This window comes from Schistocerca americana, chromosome 5 (assembly GCF_021461395.2).
Source record: "Schistocerca americana isolate TAMUIC-IGC-003095 chromosome 5, iqSchAmer2.1, whole genome shotgun sequence".
Taxonomy (NCBI): Eukaryota; Metazoa; Arthropoda; class Insecta; order Orthoptera; family Acrididae; genus Schistocerca; species Schistocerca americana.
The window spans coordinates 127,065,265-127,087,039 of record NC_060123.1 but is presented as its reverse complement, the minus strand read 5'-3'; the positions used below and the strand labels follow the sequence as shown (position 1 = coordinate 127,087,039).

Genomic DNA, 21,775 nt, shown 5'->3' with positions numbered 1-21,775 from the left:
CGCACGGCACAGCGGACACACCAGGAACCGCGGTGTTGGCCGTCGAATGGCGCTAGCTGCGCAGCATTTGTGCACCGCCGCCGTCAGTGTCAGCCAGTTTGCCGTGGCATACGGAGCTCCATCGCAGTCTTTAACACTGGTAGCATGCCGCGACAGCGTGGACGTGAACCGTATGTGCAGTTGACGGACTTTGAGCTAGGGCGTATAGTGGGCATGCGGGAGGCCGGGTGGACGTACCGCCGAATTGCTCAACACGTGGGGCGTGAGGTCTCCACAGTACATCGATGTTGTCGCCAGTGGTCGGCGGAAGGTGCACGTGCCCGTCGACCTGGGACCGGACCGCAGCGACGCACGGATGCACGCCAAGACCGTAGGATCCTACGCAGTGCCGTAGGGGACCGCACCGCCACTTCCCAGCAAATTAGGGACACTGTTGCTCCTGGGGTATCGGCGAGGACCATTCCCAACCGTCTCCATGAAGCTGGGCTACGGTCCCGCACACCGTTAGGCCGTCTTCCGCTCACGCCCCAACATCGTGCAGCCCGCCTCCAGTGGTGTCGCGACAGGCGTGAATGGAGGGACGAATGGAGACGTGTCGTCTTCAGCGATGAGAGTCGCTTCTGCCTTGGTGCCAATGATGGTCGTATGCGTGTTTGGCGCCGTGCAGGTGAGCGCCACAATCAGGACTGCATACGACCGAGGCACACAGGGCCAACACCCGGCATCATGGTGTGGGGAGCGATCTCCTACACTGGCCGTACACCACTGGTGATCGTCGAGGGGACACTGAATAGTGCACGGTACATCCAAACCGTCATCGAACCCATCGTTCTACCATTCCTAGACCGGCAAGGGAACTTGCTGTTCCAACAGGACAATGCACGTCCGCATGTATCCCGTGCCACCCAACGTGCTCTAGAAGGTGTACGTCAACTACCCTGGCCAGCCAGATCTCCGGATCTGTCCCCCATTGAGCATGTTTGGGACTGGATGAAGCGTCGTCTCACGTAGTCTGCACGTCCAGCACGAACGCTGGTACAACTTAGGCGCCAGGTGGAAATGGCATGGCAAGCCGTTTCACAGGACTACATCCAGCATCTCTACGATCGTCTCCATGGGAGAATAGCAGCCTGCATTGCTGCGAAAGGTGGATATACACTGTACTAGTGCCGACATTGTGCATGCTCTGTTGCCTGTGTCTATGTGCCTGTGGTTCTGTCAGTGTGATCATGTGATGTATCTGACCCCAGGAATGTGTCAATAAAGTTTCCCCTTCCTGGAACAATGAATTCACGGTGTTCTTATTTCAATTTCCAGGAGTGTACTACCGGCGCCACTGTCCTAGCATGTGTTATAAAAAAATAAGGTGACCTGCCTACTGGAAACATGGAGGTGTTTCAGAAAAGCATTAGAAAGTGACTGGTCCCAGTACCATGCAAAGCATCCGATGTGCATTGTTCTTCTTTTGCTCTAAATATTTCTTTGAATGATACTGCACAACGTAGACCCTGGACACTGTAATACATAGAGCACTGTTTTCGTGTTTGCAGACAGTGGGGTCTGGCGTGGATGGTGGTGGCACTGGTAGCCGTCATAGCTTTCATCTGCGTCACGTGCATCACAATCTGCTACATCTGCTGTGGACGACGAGGTAAGTCAACAGCCTGAGCGGGAACTGCCTTCTTACGTCGGCTAAAAGCAACGCCAACAGCAACAGCTTCCCATACGGACTACACTCAAACACACTCATGAACAACTGACTTAGACATACCACCATTTATACGAATAGTCACCGATTTTATAAGTACGTGGGTTGGAACACAAATAGTGGCAACTATTTATTCACAACGGATATAAAAGAGTTACATGTTTGCACCTGTTACTGTCCTTCAAAGTAGTCACCAGCGTTTTGCAGAACCCGTTGCCAGCGATGTGGAAGGCGTAGTATTCCGTCAGCAGAGCCTGTTCTGATGATGGTGCGTATGGAGCGGTCTACTGCCTGTCGAATATCTGGAACAGTTCTGAATCGAATGCGACGAAGTGGTTCCTTCATTTTCGGAATCAAATCAACGTGACAAGGACTTAAGTCCGGGGAGTATGGTGGATGGTACAGTACTTCAGATTAGATTGGATTAGATTAATTATTCATTCCATAGACCCATAAAAGAGGGAATCCTCCTGGGTGTGGAACATGCCAGATAAACACATTACAAAAATGTAATATAATGCGCATACATAGGGGCAGAAATCCATTCCAGTACGATTATGCCATAGGTGGTAAATCATTGGAAGCGGTAACGACCGTAAAATACTTAGGAGTTACTATCCGGAGCGATCTGAAGTGGAATGATCACATAAAACAAATAGTGGGAAAAGCAGGCGCCAGGTTGAGATTCATAGGAAGAATTCTAAGAAAATGTGACTCATCGACGAAAGAAGTAGCTTACAAAACGCTTGTTCGTCCGATTCTCGAGTATTGCTCATCAGTATGGGACCCTTACCAGGTTGGATTAATAGAAGAGATAGACATGATCCAGCGAAAAGCAGCGCGATTCGTCATGGGGACATTTAGTCAGCGCGAGAGCGTTACGGAGATGCTGAACAAGCTCCAGTGGCGGACACTTCAAGAAAGGCGTTACGCAATACGGAGAGGTTTATTATCGAAATTACGAGAGAGCACATTCCGGGAAGAGATGGGCAACATATTACTACCGCCCACATATATCTCGCGTAATGATCACAACGAAAAGATCCGAGAAATTAGAGCAAATACGGAGACTTACAAGCAGTCGTTCTTCCCACGCACAATTCGTGAATGGAACAGGGAAGGGGGGATCAGATAGTGGTACAATAAGTACCCTCCGCCACATACCGTAAGGTGGCTCGCGGAGTATAGATGTAGATGTAGATGTAGATGTAATTAGAAAAACTTGAGTTTCATTAATTTTAATGATCCTCAGTCGATAAACAGTAAAATTGTGAACATGGATTAAATTTAAACTTCTAATATTTACAAGTTTAATACTTACATCTGCTTTCATTAAATCCATTATTCAGATCTTTGCTAGTTTCTTGGCTATTACAACCAAGTATTGTCAAAAATTAAAATAAATTACTCATTTCAGTGATCCTCAGTTAACAACAGTCAGATTATGTACAAGATTTAAAATTAAACTTCCACTATTTACAGAGTTAAGACTTACATCTGCTTTCCATACATCCATCATTCACACAGTAGGTAGTTACTTGGCTGTTACAACCAAGTATTGTCAAAAATTAAAGTATAACATATTTTCATTAAAATGGTCTACTGCACTTGTTGAGAAACTCATGGATGGAATAGAAGGAGTTGGCCGCCAAAAATTCTTTTAAATTATGTTCAAATTGTGCCTTTTCTCAAACTCAACTCTTAATGATTGCTGGTAACTTATTGAAAATATGTGTTGCTGAATACTGGACTCCTTTCTGAGCAAGAGCAAGTGATTTTAAATATTTATGTATATTGTTTTATTCCTAGTATTGATACTATGTACTAAGCAGTTAGTTGGAAAAAGAGATGTATTATTTACAACAAACATCATTAAGGAATAAATATACTGAGAAGCTGTGGTTAATATGCCCAATTCTTTGAATAGGTTTCGACATGATGTTCTTGGATTTACACTACTCATTACTCTTATTATACACTTCTGTACTTCTAAAACTTTTTTCCCTGTTTGTGGAGTTACCCCCAAATATGATACCATATGACATAATGGAGTGAAAATGAGCAAAATATGCCAGTTTTTTTATATTTATGTCTCCTATGTCTGACATCATTAGCATTGAAAACACTGACTTGTTTAGGTGCTTTAGCAGTTCGTTAGTATATTGCTCTCAACTGTACTTACTGTCAAGTTGTAATCCCAAGAAGTTTACACTCTCAACTTCTCCTATTTCCATGTCATCATATTTTATACACACACCAGAAGGAAATCTCTTGGAAGTTCTGAACTGCATATAGTGGGTCTTTTCAAAGTTTAATTACAGTGAATTGGCTATGAACCACTTATTAATGTCAGTAAAAATTTGATTAGCTACCCTTTCTAAATTTATATTTGATTTACTATTTATTGCAATGTTTGTATCATCTGCAAATAAGACAAACTTGGCATCTGGTAATGCAACAGATGACAGGTCATTAATATACACAAGAAACAGCAATGGACCTAGTATGGAACCTTGGGGAACACCACATGTAATTTCTTCCCAGTCAGATGATGCCTGATTGCCTACTGCTGAAGTGTTATGTAATGACACCCTTTGTTTTCTATTAGTAAGATATGACTGAAACCACTTTGCAGCACTACCAGTGACGCCATAATATTTTAATTTACTTAAAAGAATTCTGTGATTCACACGGTCAAACGCCTTTGACAGGTCACAGAATATGCCAGTTGCCTCTAATTTGTTGTGAAATGAATTAAGGACATTTTCGCTGTAAGTGTAAATAGCTTGCTCAATATCAGAACCCTTAAGAAACCCAAACTGTGATTTTGACAGTATGTTGTTTTCACTAAGGTGCTTAAGTAGATGCTTGAACATAACCTTTTCAAAGATTTTTGAAAAAGCTGGCAAAAGTGAGATCGGTCGGTAATTTGACAGCATTTCTTTGTCCTCTTTCTTGTGGAGAGGTATAACTTCAGCATATTTAAGCCAGTCTGGGAATGTTCCTGTGACAAGTGATTGATTACACAAATAACTTAAGATATGACTAAGCTCACATGAACACTCTTTTATTAACTTTGTTGATATGCTATCATAACCACTAGAATGCTTTGATTTCAAGGACTTTATGATGGATTCTATTTCTTTGGGTGAAGTAAGTGTCAGTTCCATTTTAATGAGATTGCTTGTGTGCACTGGTCTCAGAAATTCTACTGCATTATATACTGAACCTGACAACCCCATGCTATCAGTAACAGAGACAAAATACTTGTTTGAATGGTTTGCAACACAACATGCGTTTGTTACCAGGGTTTCATTTATTTTTAGAGCTATTTGTTCCTCCTCACTTTTGATCCTACCTGTCTCTGACTTAACTATATCCCATCGACCGAACAGAGCAGCCTCAGCTTGCGCTGTATGCACCGGCGCATTATTGTGCAAAATGATTGGTGGGTTACGCGGAAAGCGTCGCAGAGCTGCTCGCAGGTGATGCTCCAAAAAACGAACAGTAATACTCTGCATTGATGGTCTGCTGTGGAGGAATGTAATGCGTTAGGATAACATCATCACACTCGTATACGAGAATCACCATAACCTTCACAATACTGGGGCTCCGACGCTCTTTCGACTTTCACGGCGGCCCATAATGCTTTGCGAAAGAAGCGGCGACACTTTCTGCGCAACCCACCCATCATTTTGCACGACAATGCGCGGGCGCATAAGCGCAAGCTGTGGCTGCTCTGTTCGGTCGATGGGACTGGGAAGTACTGTACCATCCACCATACTCCTTGTCACTTTGATTTGATTCCGAAGATGAAGGAACCACTTCGTGGCATTCGCTTCAGAACTGCTACAGAGATTCGACAGGCAGTAGACCGCTCCATTCGCACCATCAACAGAACAGGCTCTGTTAACGGTATACTACGCCTTCCACATCGCTGGCAACGGGTTCTGCACAACGCTGGTGACTACATTGAAGGACAGTAACAGGTGCAAACATGTAACTCTTTTATATCCAATGTGAATAAATAGTTGCCACTATTTAAGTTCCAACCCTCGTATTAAATGAGAAACAAGCACTGGTTGGTATTTTCTGTAACCTATCGAAATCATTTGACTGTGAGGATCATCCTATGAGGTCTTGTGGAACTAGTGGAACAGCCAACTACAGGGTAATATCATATCTAATCAAAAGAATGTAAGAAGTTGCACTTGATAATCCAGCCTTTGTAAGTGGGGAGGATTACTTGGACTGTGGAGAAATCACGGTTCCACAAGGATCAGTCTTACATCCACTATTGTTTTATATATGTTGACGATCTTCCATGTAATATAAAACGAGCAGAATTAGTTTCTTCGCAGATGACACGAGTACTGCAACCAACCCAAAAGTACCTACAGCAACAGGTGAAATGGCTGGTCTTTTAGAAGTATTTCCTTCACACGATCGTTCCGCCAAATCATACTAGCTGCACCATCAAATCGATGGATGCGTAGAATCTTCATTTCTAATGTGAATCTTAGAAAAATATCTTTAATGGTAGTTCCCAGCGTTTGTGCGCCGCAGTCCTGCGGACTGTATAAAACCAGAAAAAGGTCTTTTATTTCGAATATCTCAGGATTGACGCGACACATAAGGGGCAATCAAAAAGTTTCCATTCGAAGGCTGTCCAATTCAGAATCTGAATTCCAATAGAGCAAAATCGCCAAGAGCACTGAGGCAATCATCCCGCCGACGAACCAGGCTGAAGATGTTCGTTTGGAAAAACGCTGTGTCCATTCCCTTGCTTGCTTGTTGCATGGCCTCGTCCGACATTGGTCGTCGACCCATCAAGGCCTTTTCTAAGGGACCGAAGGCGTGATAATTGCGTGGGGAGAGATCAAGACCATAGGGCGATTTCTCGAGTGTCTCCCACTCTAGTTGGCGTAATTTTTGCGTTATAACATCTGTGATAAGGGAACGTGCGTTATCATGAAGCCGCACGGAACTTGGCGCACCATTCCACAAGGGTGGTTTTCTACAGACATGCTGCCCCAAACCCATTCTTAATCCTCCAACAGATGTCTACCGGTGTTTGCCTTCGGCAGCCAAGATAGAAATAACAGCACGTTGGTCCTGTTTGGACGTATTTGACAATAACGGTTCCATAGTTCACGTTTCTGCATTCGTCGCATGCACGCCCGAAAGACGTTCAAATGCTTCAAATGGCTCTAAGCACTGTGGGACTTAACATCTGAGGTCTTCAGTACCCCAGACGTAGAACTGCTTAAACCTAACTAACCTAAGGACAACACACACATCCATGCCCGAGGCAGGATTCGAACCTGCTATCGTAGCAGCAGCATGGTTCTCGACTTTAGCGCCTAAGGCCGCTCGGCCACAATGGCCGGCCTGAAAGACGCTAATGCTGCACTGATCCCTTGTCTACATGCTGATGCATAAACACTGATGAGCCAAAACGTTATGACCACCTGGTCAACAGCTTTTATGCCAGTCTTTGGAACGAAATACATCGCTGATTCTGCGTATCAGGCATCTGACTGTTTGTCAGTGCGTTTGTGGAGATACGAGGGTCACTCCAAAAGAGATGCACACAGTGTGTAGATACATCCTTCCCGCTTGTTTTCAAACTTAGTTCAACCTGTTCCCGTGAGTGGCGCCGTCACAGCATGTCTTCAAGATGGCTGCTACACTTGACGTTCGTCAGAAGCAACGTGCTGTCATAGAATTCCTGTGCTGTGAAAACGAGACAGTGGGAAACATCCACAAGAGGTTGAAAGAGGTGTATGGAGATGCTGCTGTCGATCGCAGTACAGTTAGTCAGTGGGCAAGCAGGTTACGTGATGAGAGCGGGCACAGCAATCTTGAGGATTGTCCTCGCAGCAGCAAGCCCCGTACTGCACACACTCCAGACAATGTGCAGAGAGTTAACGAATTGGTGACTGCTGACAGACGCATCACAGTGAACGAATTGTCACGCTATGTTGGGATAGGGGAAGGAAGTGTTTGCAGAATACTGAAAGTGTTGGCGTTAAAAAAGGTTTGTGCTAGGTGGATTCCCAGGATGTTGACAGTGGCTCACAAAGAAACAAGAAAAACGGTATGCAGCGAACTTTTGGAACAGTACGAGAATGGTGGAGATAAATTTCTTGGAAGAATTGTGACAGGTGATGAAACATGGCTCCATCATTTTTCACCACAGACGAAGAGGCAATCAATGGAGTGGCATCATGCAAATTGACCCAAGAAAAAAAATTCAAACCACACCTTCTTCTGGAAAAGTTATGGCTACAGTGTTTTTCGATTCCGCAGGACTCTTGTTTCTGGACATCATGCCAAGTGGAACCACCATAAATTCTGTTGCATATGTGACGACACTGAAGAAACTTGAAGCTCGACCGAGTCGTGTTCGACCACATCGGCAAAAGCAGGATATTTTGCTGTTGCACGACAATGCACGGCCACATGTCAGTCAAAAAGCCATGGAAGCGATCACAAAACTCGGATGGACAACACTGAAACACCCGCCTTACAGTTCTGACCTGGCTCCATGTGACTATCATCTCTTTGGGAAACTGAAAGACTCTCTTCGTGGAACAAGGTTTGAAGATGATGACTCCCTTGTGCACGGTGCCAAACAGTGGCTCCAACAGGCTTGTCCAGAATTTTACTGTGCGGGTATACAGGCGCTGGTTCCAAGATGGCGTAAGGCAGCTGAGAGGGATGGAAATTATATGGAGAAATGAAAATATTGTTCCTAAAGGATGTATCTACACACTGTAAAACTTTCAGACATGTAGAATAAAAGATGGATTTAAAAAAATAGTGTGCATATCTTTCGGAGTGACCCTCGTATGTGGCACTAGATATCTACGCACAGGTCATGTAATTCGCGTAAATAACGGGCCGCTGGTCTGTGCACGCGCTGATGGGACCCGGTAGAGACCCAGATGAGTTCCATAGGATTTACACCAGGCGATTTGTTCGCCGAGACACCAAACTGAGTTCACTGTAATTTTCCTCCGACCATTGTAGCACGGTTATGTCTCCGAGACACGGACAATTATACTGCTGAAAGATGACATCGCCGTCGGGGAAGACATCAAGCATGAAGGGATGCAGGTGGCACGGTGTCTTCGATTACTACCACAGATCCCATGCAAGCGCAGGAGAATGTCTCCCTTAGCATAATACTACTCCGAGCATAATTATTTTCAGCCGTAGTGGCTATGTTTGTGAACCGTGACTGTGTGGGATAATTATTTATTTCAAGTTTCTGCTAACAGTCACTTTTTATTTTATGCTTAATCTAACATAATGCAACGCTCTTCGAACGTGTTTTGTTCATCTTCAGGCGTTTATACGTACATACATACATAGACAAATGTTACTTAAAAATAAACAGTCTTAAATTAGATTAATCTAGAACAGTTTTTTTACTGTAGCTGCTGGTGTGGCATTTGGGTGGAAAGAGGGGGGCAGTGTATGACTATAAATCGAAATCAGTGATGTCTTCTGCTGGTTTTCTTCCTTGTGGTTGATTATGTATATCACAGCCTGTATAGGATGCAGATAGATTTGCATCAGTTATGTGTTACGAAAATAGTGTGAAAGGCTTTTATATGACAGTTGATCACTTACAATTTCATAATCTTGCTGCTTCACTCGCATTACTGGTGTAATGGCCACACCAGCAGCTACAGTAAAAAACAATGGACAAAGTGTTCTAGATTAATCTAGTTTAAGACTATTTATTTTTAAGTAACATTTCTCTATGTATGTATGTATGTATGTATAAACGCCTGAAGATGAACAAAACATGTTTGAAACGCGTTGCATTATGTTAGATTAAGCATAAAATAAAAAGTGACTGTCAGCAGAAACTTGAAATAAATAACTACTCCAAGCAGCCTGTGTCCGTGGTGTGCTGCTCGGTTCAAGCCCTCGTTCACTTCGATGACGGCGTTTGTGGAGACGACCATCGACCTAGTATAGCAAAAATTTGATTCACCCGAAAAGCCGAGACGTTTCCGCTGATAGACGGTCAAATACTGTCCCGTGCCCAATGCAATCGTAATTGACGATGTTGTTGGGTCAACATGTGAACACGGAGGGGTGGTCTACTGTGGAATTCCACGTTCAACAATATACGATGAACAGTCTGCTCTGAAACACTTGTGCGTGCACCAGTATTATGTTCTTTCGACAGAGAAGCCACAGATCACCATCTGTCCTACTCTACAGAGCAGACATGCCTCCGATCCCGATTTTCTGTGAAGAGTCATGAACGTCCAGCCATTTAACGCCTAATGGTAGCTTCTATGTCCTACGAGGTGCATTCAAGTTCTAAGGCCTCCGATTTTTTTTCTAATTAACTACTCACCCGAAATCGATGAAACTGGCGTTACTTCTCGACGTAATCGCCCTGCAGACGTACACATTTTTCACAACGCTGACGCCATGATTACATGGCAACGGCGAAGGCTTCTTTAGGAGTCTGTTTTGAACACTGGAAAATCGCTGAGGCAATAGCAGCACGGCTGGTGAATGTGCGGCCACGGAGAGTGTCTTTCATTGTTGGAAAAAGCCAAAAGTCACTAGGAGCCAGGTCAGGTGAGTAGGGAGCATGAGGAATCACTTCAAAGTTGTTATCACGAAGAAACTGTTGCGTAACGTTAGCTCGATGTGCGGCTGCATTGTCTTGGTGAAACAGCACACGCGCAGCCCATCCCGGACGGTTTTGTTGCAGTGCAGGAAGGTATTTGTTCTTCAAAACATTTTCGTAGGATGCACCTGTTACCGTAGTGCCCTTTGGAACGCAATGGGTAAGGATTACGCCCTCGCTGTCCCAGAACATGGACACCATCATTTTTTCAGCACTGGCGGTTACCCGAAATTTTTTTGGTGGTGGTGAATCTGTGTGCTTCCATTGAGCTGACTGGCGCTTTGTTTCCGGATTGAAAAATGGCATCCACGTCTCATCCATTGTCACAACCGACGAAAAAAAGTCCCATTCATGCTTTCGTTGCGCGTCAACATTGCTTGGCAACATGGCACATGGGCAGCCATGTGGTCGTCCGTCAGCATTCGTGGCACCCACCAGGATGACACTTTTCGCATTTTCAGGTCGTCATGCAGGATTGTGTGCACAGAACCCACAGAAATGCCAACTCTGGAGGCGATCTGTTCAACAGTCATTTGGCGATCCCCCAAAACAATTCTCTCCACTTTCTCAATCGTGTCATCAGACCGGCTTGTGTGAGCCCGAGGTTGTTTCGGTTTCTTGTCACATGATGCTCTGCCTTCATTAAACTGTCGCACCCACGAACACACTTTCGACACATCCATAACTCCATCAACACATGTCTCCTTCAACTGTTGAATTTCAATTGGTTTCACACCATGCAAATTCAGAAAACGAATGATTGCACGCTGTTCAAGTAAGGAAAACGTCGTCATTTTAAGTATTTAAAACAGTTCTCATTCTCGCCGCTGGCAGTAAATTTCCATCTGCCGTACGGTGCTGCCATCTCTGGGGTGTATTGACAATGAACGTGGCCTCATTTTAAAACAATGCGCATGTTTCTATCTCTTTCCAGTCTGGAGAAAAAAAATCGGAGGCCTTAGAACTTGAATGCACCTCTCACCTCTTTCAGCAGATGCTCACGACAATAGCACGTGAACACGATCGACCAGCTTCGCCATTTTCGAGACACTAATTTACAGGTTCTGCGTAATAATAATCTGCCCTTTGTCAAAGTCGCTTATCTCAATGGATTTCTCCATTTGCAGCCTACATCTTGTCTAGGGTGATATCCTGCCCATGTGAGCGGACGATTTGGATGGGATTCGGTTAATGAAAATGAAAAGGGGACATACAATTCAAGATTTATTTCCCCAAAACAATTAATGAATTATAATAAATTACACTGTTGCTTAAAAATGAGAGTGACACAAACAAATCAAGTTGCTTACAATATGAGGTAATAAACATGTTACATACCACAGGTAAACAGAAACTTCAAAACTGTTTAGAATTTGATACATTAACAAATAATCGTTGTGCATTAAACTACATACTTTCACCTAATACAGTTAAATTTTTAAATGTGAAGCACAAATATATAATTTAGAATTAAATTTTCAGTTGAAGTTACTCCTTCCTATACCTTCTTTAAAAGAGTGATAAAATTTTAACAGGTATCTTAATTAAAAATGCCCTAAAATCCTTAACACAACAACACATACATGACTAAATATACGTACGGCAAGGCCCAACATCAACAGCGCAAAACACATTCAAACTTTCGCCAACATGGACCACTTGCCGGTCAAATGTTACGACTACAGCAGCGGGCAAACTTACATACGTAATAACACAGGCCACCTAGCAATCTTGCCAAAATCAGTTTACATGAAGGAGTAAGAAGGGGGGGCAGGAGTAAACACAATAAATACCCTACACAAGTGCACTTGCCAAACCTACTACTAAAAATACAGTATAAAAAAGCTCTCAATTAATGACCAATCCGGGATAGCCCCTCCAATATTGCACCTGAGCGCTAGTAGCCAAAATAAAGTACCAAGGTCTGACATCATCTTAGGGCTAACTGGCACAACAAATAAATAAGAGTAAAAGAACAAGCAAATGCCAATGCCAAAGAATTTAAATAGGATTAAGTACACACGAGGCTAAAATCAATTGCTAGCATCTTGGACATTGTCTTAGGCTTAATTGACACTACAACTAAATAAAGGTAAAAGAACAGACAAATGACAATGCCCAGCAATTTAAATGAAATAAGTAAACACATGGCTAAAAGCAATTGCTAGCAACTTAACAAGCACACACAAAAATATCAGACTGCAGCAACATCACAACGGAACAGGCGCACGCACAGTCCCCTGCAAGCCAGAAAAGTAATAACACACACTCCAGCAACCGAGCCAGCGTGACCACCGTAATTCCAACTCAGAATCAGGGCGCGTGAGCACACCGGGTCCACGCAAAACACACACTGCTAAATAATTCCCACCAACAGATACGGCTGCCCCCCGGGCGGGAAAACAGGGGCGACGACCGGGTGCACACCAGCAGAAAACTCGACACCCAGACTCCGGCTAAAACGGAATCACACAGAAAATATAAACAACAGCTGACGTAAGGTGAAGTAAGGTGAAACGAACCCCGCCACGCAGACCGGATAGAGCAAACACACAGAATACCTGCCCTGCAGTCCTTACCACTCCTGGGTGCGGAAAACCAAGCGATAACGTGGCACCCTTTTCAGAGGCTGGGAACCTCGAGCGATCCCGTGCGAGAATCCATCAGTTGTCCACTACACCACATCATCAACACGCCACACTGCCCAGTGCCCAAATCAACGAGGCCCGCCAACAACGAGACCACACCTCCGTGCCGGGGTGGAAGGCAAAATACCACCAGCTCGGTGCGAATCCAACTGCCGAGCCGAGCGCGCGCGGCCCCCCGCGAAAAACGCTCCAGAGGGCAGCAGCTGCCTCAGCGCCTGCGCAGGCTGAACCAGACGGAAACAGAAATACAGGTCGCTATCGATAGTGCCGGATACGCAAAGCGCCAGAGAAATGGCACACCATGTACTTTGGTTACCACGTCACGTGCCCGCAGCGCCACCAGGAGGCATCCAATGTGGTGGTGGGCTGTGATCATAATTTAACAACCCGCATGGGAATCACGCTATGCTGATTACACGCTGCAGCAACGCCCTCAAAGGCAAACTTTTAGATTGTCCTTCATAAAACAGGAGTCATCTGCTCGTGGTGAGAAACTTCCGTCGTTGATTCTACCATTATTGTGGAAAATAGAAATGTTTTTATTAGTTGCACAATGCCTTACTGGATCGCGTAAGCCATAATTTCCTGTATTTCGTTTTGTGTCGTTAGCATCATACAAGTGTCACAACACTTCAGCCGGATCTTTAGTTTTGGTACATCGTCATTCCTCTCACTGAGAGCTGTGTTTCTTGTTCGATCCGGAACCTGAGTGAACTGATGGTCACTAGTAAAGCGGTTGTAGCTTTCTTCTGAACGGCCAGCAAATGCCACGTGACTGGGCCGATCGCAGGCGTGCTGCTTTCACGTTGCTGAATAATTCAGACACTCGATAAAAGAGACTCTGCTCGTTTTTTATTTTGAATTTTTCTGTACTTTTTTCTAGTTACAGAACCCTTCTTTTTAAAAAAAAGCCGTTTCTTTCTGTGGTCTTCTATTGCTCGCTATGTGGATAGACCTAAGGCAGTCATAGCTGAGAGCACCCTCGCTCTTTTCCTCGTAGCGTCAGCACGGATAAGACACAAATCATTACGACTTAGAAGATCTTCCATCCCTTCACAGATTAGATTAGATTAGATTAACACTAGTTCCATGGATCATGAATACGATATTTCGTAATGATGTGGAACGAGTCGAATTTTCCAATACATGACATAATTAGGTTAATTTAACAACATACTTAAGTTAATATAACAACTTTATTTTTTTGTGTTTTTTTATTTTTATTTTTTATTTTTTTTCTTAATTTATATCTAAAAATTCCTCTGTGGAGTAGAAGGAGTTGTCATTCAGAAATTCTTTTAATTTCTTCTTAAATACTTGTTGGTTATCTGTCAGACTTTTGATACTATTTGGTAAGTGACCAAAGACTTTAGTGCCAGTATAATTCACCCCTTTCTGTGCCAAAGTTAGATTTAATCTTGAATAGTGAAGATCGTCCTTTCTCCTAGTATTGTAGTTATGCACACTGCTATTACTTTTGAATTGGGTTTGGTTGTTAATAACAAATTTCATAAGAGAGTATATATACTGAGAAGCTACTGTGAATATCCCTAGATCCTTAAATAAATGTCTGCAGGATGATCTTGGGTGGACTCCAGCTATTATTCTGATTACACGCTTCTGTGCAATAAATACTTTATTCCTCAGTGATGAATTACCCCAAAATATGATGCCATATGAAAGCAATGAGTGAAAATAGGCGTAGTAAGCTAATTTACTAAGATGCTTATCACCAAAATTTGCAATGACCCTTATTGCATAAGTAGCTGAACTCAAACGTTTCAGCAGATCATCAATGTGTTTCTTCCAATTTAATCTCTCATCAATGGACATACCTAAAAATTTGGAATATTCTACCTTAGCTATATGCTTCTGATTAAGGTCTATATTTATTAATGGCGTCATACCATTCACTGTACGGAACTGTATGTACTGTGTCTTATCAAAATTCAGTGAGAGTCCGTTTACAAGGAACCACTTAGTAATTTTCTGAAAGACAGTATTGACAATTTCATGAGTTAATTCTTGTTTCTCAGGTGTGATTACTATACTTGTATCATCAGCAAAGAGAACTAACTTTGCCTCTTCATGAATATAGAATGGCAAGTCATTAATATATAATAAGAACAACAAAGGACCCAAGACTGACCCTTGTGGAACCCCATTCTTGATAGTTCCCCAGTTTGAGGAATGTGCTGATCTTTGCATGTTACGAGAACTACTTATTTCAACTTTCTGCACTCTTCCAGTTAGGTACGAATTAAACCATTTGCGCACTGTCCCACTCATGCCACAATACTTGAGCTTGTCTAGCAGAATTTCATGATTTACACAATCAAAAGCCTTTGAGAGATCACAAAAAATCCCAATGGGAGGTGTTCGGTTATTCAGATCATTCAAAATTTGACTGGTGAAAGCATATGTGGCATTTTCTGTTGAAAAACCTTTCTGGAAACCGAACTGACATTTTGTTAGTACTTCATTTTTACAGATATGTGAAGCTACTCTTGAATACATTACTTTCTCAAAAATTTTGGATAAAGCTGTTAGAAGGGAGATTGGACGGTAATTGTTGACATCAGATCTATCCCCCTTTTTATGCAAAGGTATAACAATAGCATATTTCAGTCTATCAGGGAAAATGCCCTGTTCCAGAGAGCTATTACACAGGTGGCTGAGAATCTTACTTATCTGTTGAGAACAAGCTTTTAGTATTTTGCTGGAAATGCACAACTTATGACAGCACAGTATAGAGTGTGGTTGGAGTTATGGGTTGTTAAACATTGTCTGACATACAGTAGCTTCAAGGATACGACAGTTTGATTAAGTAATGATGCAGAAACTGTTATCAGTCAGTATGCTAATTGCCTGTTTTTGACATGCAGCATAATTTTTAGCATTGGGTCTGTCTGTAAACCATGTGCTGTAAAGCTGTAAATGAACTGTTTGGAGGGGGGTGGGAGGATGGCCAGAATTCCTCTTTGCCCCCTCCCCCTCTTCCCAGTAATTGAAGTTAGTTAGTGACCCCTCTGATCGCCCCCCCCCCCCCTCTTCTTTCCAGTTGACACACCCTTGCTGACGGACCAATATAGAAAAAAATGGCTCTGAGCACTATGGGACTTAACTTCTGAGGTCATCAGTCCCCTAGAACTTAGAACTACTTAAACCTAACTAACCTAAGGACATCACACACATCTATGCCCGAGGCAGGATTCGAACCTGCGACCGTAGCGGTCGCGCTGTTCCAGACTGTAGCGTCTAGAACCGCTCGCCCACCCCGGCCGGCACCAATATGGAGTTTAAACCAAATATGTGGAAAGTATAATTCGGGTGGGAGGTGCTTCTGTGATGTTTTGGGGATGTTTTTCGTACCATGACTTGGATCCACTCCAACATGAATATTTTCAACGTTCTCAGTGACCACTTGTTTCCCTTTCTTCTACGTCTTCACGGTGAGTGAACAGTGGACACTCCCATCTTCCAAGATGGCAACACGTGTCGTCTCACAGATGCAGGCATACATTTTCCGTTTGACGAACACACAAGAACCCTATCACATGTCTAGTGGCCAGCTAAATCAATGGATCTTAATCCCATGGAAAATGTTTGGGACTATTTGGAACAGTGTGTGAAATGTACCATTCAGCATCCCCCCAATGTGGTACATGAATGGGATCTAATCATCAGTGGGAGGCTTCAATTGGACACAGCATACCTGAAGAGACTTCCGGACTTTCTTCGACTTTCTTCCTTGTGGAATTGTCATGATTATCAAGATTAGAGGGGGCGCTACATGGTATAAGCGTGGTGTCTCCTGGAAGGGGACTAATTTTTGTTCAATGTGCTTATGAGGGACCCCATTTCATCACACACAAACATCCCCCACACGAGAATACTTTCACCATCTGCATGGCCGACGTCACGTTGGTAAGCTAGAGGCATCACCTCATCTGATTTTCTACATACTCGTACCCCCTGTGGTCAGCTTGTGCCCAAATACAGGGTGTCTCAAACCTTTTGAATCAAATTGGAAAAGGTGGTAGTGAATCCACAACTGATAACATTGAGATAGGGAATCAATCGTCAGAAATGCAAATTTATTCTGTTATGGACATACGCAGTGTACACTACATAACAACGATGTAGCTCATAGTAATTGTTCATGGAGCCTAGCAAGCAGGGTCTTGGAAGCGGGGCTCAAAATCCATTGGTCCCAGTGGATGCACATGCTCTTTATGGCAGAGGTGTAATACCTGTTCCACCAGTACTCTCACACTGTATCCCTCAAAGCGTCCATTTCAAGAGCAAGTTGATGGGTGCTTATTGTTGGGTGGTCGGCCACACGATCTAACATCATTTTTTTACAGTCTCGGTATTCGGACATGTCTTTGGGTGGAACCTTGGCGATCTCTCTGTGGCGTGAACGACCTCGTCTCTCAGAAGTTGGTATTCACAGAGAAAAATTCTTCCAATTAGAACGCTGCCTGTTGGGAAACAGTTCTCTGTACATTCGTCCTGCCTTACATACATTAAGTGCATTTGTGTCAATTCTCTTGACCTGTAACATTCCATCTTTGAATACTCGTCTTGCACTGTACACAGTAATATACGTCAGCACGGGCACATCACAAACTATCTGATGCAATGGACAACTGACACTGGGGATGGTGATATGCATACAACACAGGTTGATGCGCCGGTGCAATGCATACGATCGTCACATGACACACGTGCTATGAGCTAAGACATGTACAGTATGTCTGTTTTGTGGTCAGGGGTGTATGCTGTTTATCACTCCCTGCCTGTTCCGGGATCTTTGCTGGAGTGACGCAGAACTGCACGTGCTGTTGCAATACATGGTTTGAGACTAAAAAGTGCGCGTCATTTATGACGGCGGCCGAGTTTCGGTTCGTTCTGCGCATCTGACGTCACAAAACACAGTCAACCAATAAACAGAGAATGACGTTGCCAGAGCTCGACTGCAGTGCAGAGCACGGACGAGTGTCTTCAGTTTTAGAATCGTTCAGTCATAAATAAAGTAATTAAACAAAAGCAATGTCTTGATAGCAGACTTTCTTTTATAGAAAGTTTGGAAAAAGCATTCTTTAGACCAACTGCTTCATGTTCTATTAATTAAACCAAACAAGCAATAAGCTTCCTAATTCAGGCGATAGCAAGGAAAGGTGTTTGTATCATTCTCACTAACCAGTTTTTCGCAATAAAGAACAGCGGTAATTGTTATTTCCTATTGTACTTCGACGAAACGTGAGTAATTCATAGTGATAACAACAGTGTTTGTCGGTATTTTGCGTGACGTTTCAAAGTCCTCCGGGGGAAGAATTACATGACTAGCTACGTTAGCGTAATGGTTAAAGTGTATGGCTGCTGAGCCAAAGGTTTAGAGTTCAAACCTTGTTCGATGCTTAATATTTTCTTTATTTAAAACAATATATGCCGGCACGGTAGCTCAGCATGTTTGGTCAGAGGATTAGCTGCCCTCTGTAATAAAAAAAACTGAGTTAATCGATCAACAACGAACTTAAATGGATGTCTTACGACGTCCGCCCCGAGCAGATGCAAGAACAGAAGTGAACAAAATGAGAGTTTAAAAACATGCCGGCATGGTAGCTCAGCGTTTTCAGTCAGAGGGTTAGCTGCCCTCTGTAATAAAAAAAAAACTGAGTTAATCGATCAACAACGAACTTAAACAGATGTCTCACGACGTTCGCCCCGAGCAGATGCAACGAACGAAACCGAACAAAAAAAGAAAAAACAGCCGGCACGGTAGCTCAGCGTGTTCGGTCAGAGGGCTAGCTGCCCTCTGTAATAAAAAAACTGAGTGAATGGATCAATAATGAACTTCAATGGGCGTCAGGTGACGTCCGCCAAGAACAATTGCAACGAACTAAAAAAAAAAAAAAAAAAAAAAAAAGGTTTAGAGTTCAAACCTTGTTCGATGCTTCATGTTTTCTTTATTTAAAACAATATCAAAGTGTCTTAGTTCATAAATTTTATTCGTTTGAATGTAATTTTTTGAAATTTCTAGTGGCAACTAAAATCGATCATATGGAAAGTATACGCTATGGACTTTTACCTCTGAAAACTCTTCAAAATTTCGTGCAATGGTTGAAATATCGAAACAAAATTAAGTCATTTATGGAGGGAAGTTATCAGTCAAGAAGATGTGTAAAAATCAAATTTCTGGGCCAAATAGTTTTTATGAAATCGAATGATAAAGTGTGTCAAAGCAGTCGAAACACCATGTGTCTGCACAGGCGAGCAATGCAATGCTGACAAAATCGCACACATCGCGGAATGCGGCGAGCACGTCTCTGTAGCAGCGAAAGGGTTAATGCGGCCATGGTGGCTTTACTTCATAAACTGCGCGCTCCCCCCTAAACGTAAGTTTGCGAACTGTACTATGGCGCTGCTTCTCTTGGCGCGTACAACTGGCAACGCAGCAATCTTCCGCGTCTGGACGGGCATGCGCGAACCAGCAAGATAAAAGAATTGAACTATAGTGGCTGTCGCTTTGAAAAATTAGTGTGATCTACGTTGTTTTTACGCAGTGTAAACTGGTTATGTCTCTGACACAATAAATATGCATTTCCGACCACTGGTCCTTTATCTCAATAGAATCAGTTGTGGACTCACTATCACCTGCATCAATATGACCCAAAAAGTTTGAGACACTGTGTATACTGTGACTCGTCAGTCCAACTTAGAGCCTCCAATGGTAGTGTTCCTTGCCCTCCGACGTGCAGTGAGCTGAGACACTGTCTAGGGCAGCAACTTCTATACACGGTACCTTACTGACAGATGATTTGCTGCATTGTGGACCATCTATCCATTGTTAGTGGTCAGTGGTGATCCCTTTCTTTTACAGGCTGTTTCCTGTGGCAGTTGAGTCTGGCAGCAGCTGTTGTGACCTAGCTTGGTGCTTACGATGTGCCCTTAACACGGTGGGAAGTGAAATGCCTTATGGCTATACGAAATTGTTGATGGAGCGTTTCACACATTAGACATTCACAATTCGTCTGCCAGCAGGAGCGCTGACATCGCTCACGTTGTCCACTGTGTGGTCAGTGCAGTGCAGTACAGCACTCGCTTACACGCCAATCACGTGACACGGTGCACTGTTCTGTTCTTCGAGGCGACAGCAGCTCTCCCTTTCCCGAAACTGCTGCTTTTAGTTGTCTCTAGTTATTTCTGAGGGTATTCATCTCCAGAATAAGATTTTCACTCTGCAGTGGAGTGTGCGCTCGTATGAAACTTCCTTGCGGAGACTCGAACTCGGGACCTTTGCCTTTCGCAGGCAAGTGCTCTACCAACTGAGCTACCCAAGCACGACTCACGCCCCGTCCTCACAGCTTTACTTCTGCCAGTACCTCGTCTCCTACCTTCCAAGCTTTACAGTTTTAATCTTCCAGGAAGTTTCATACCAGCGCACACTCCACTGCAGAGAGAAAATCTCATTCTGGGAACGTCCCCCAGGCTGTGGCTAAGCCATGTCTCCGCATATCCTTTCTTTCAGGAGTGTTAGTTCTGCAGGTTTGCACGAGAGCTTCTGTAAAGTCTGGAAGGTAGGAGCGAGGTACTCGCAGAAGTAAAGCTGTAAGGACGGGGCCTGAGTCGTGCTTGGGTAGCTCAGTTGGCAGAGCACTTGCCCGTGAAAAGCAAAGGTCCCGAGTTCGAGTCTCGGTCCGGCACACAATCTTAATCTGCCAGGAAATTTCGGTATTCATCTCTTCAGATATACCAAGTCTCCTTTGTACAACAGTTTTTTCCTTTTTTTGTTGTGTCATTCTTTTGTGGCTTTGGTGGTCTGGCAGTGGTCCAAACTAACGATCTTCAGACAAAAATAAATAAATAAATAAAATAAAATAAAATACAAAATGCAAAAGGTGACAGTAACAATTTTGAAGAATGCAGTGGTTTAAAATTATTTCCAATGATGTTTCACATTGCTGTTATTAGAACTACACGTTATCACGAATGTCTTTGTGTAAAACGATCATATTAGGATATTTTTAAAAGAAGCACTGCACTATATCAATTTGAAAGATCTGTACTGGATCAGGATAAATTAGGAGAGGGAAGATTGATAGGTTCTGTACAGCCATAACATGTGAGGTACGTGAGAACAGGTTGGGGGGGGGGGGGGGGTTGGATGTGGGTGGGGTTAGTGGCAATGGACAGTGGGACAGAGCAGCAAGGGGAGGGAAGTTGACTCATGGGAACCGAATGGGAAGGAAAGGTCAAAAGTGGTAGGGAGGTCTGATGTGAAAGGGGATGCGAAAGGGTGCAATAAAACCGTGGAGAAGGACAGATAATGATGAAGATTTCGTGGCCTGAGACTGGGAGACTGTGGGAGAGTTTCTCGAGTGTGAGAGGGCTTAAGGGCACAGATCTGTTTAAATAAATGCGCAGCAGAGCACCAGATTTGGAGGTCAGGCGGAAAACAACGGATTTGTTGGCGTCTAGTTTCTGTGGTGCGCTCGATGTATTATGATTTAGAATGTGGACATAAATGGAGGCTTTAATGAGCTGGTAATAGTATAGGCAACGACATATGATTAAGAAATGCAATGGAGAGTGCATAACATTTGAGGATTTGGAGGGAGCGACAGGAATTTGGTGGACTGGCAATTCAGGTAATGTTGGTGTAGGAGAGGATACGACATATTAACGCCTTGCAGATGTCATGGATGGTGGAGGGATGCAAGCCTCATATTCAGCATGTTAGTAGTGTTT

The 21,775-nt window shown here is 43.5% G+C and overlaps 1 protein-coding gene across 1 annotated transcript in view; it reads left to right on the top strand.

Moving 5' to 3' along the window:
* Nucleotides 1–21,775, top strand: part of LOC124616705 — a 78,436-nt gene that overhangs the window by 38,869 nt on the left and 17,792 nt on the right. The window contains exon 3 of the mRNA XM_047145049.1: nt 1,551–1,651. Within this exon, the coding sequence (XP_047001005.1) occupies nt 1,551–1,651 (101 nt within the window). The remainder of the gene's footprint in view (nt 1–1,550; nt 1,652–21,775) is intronic.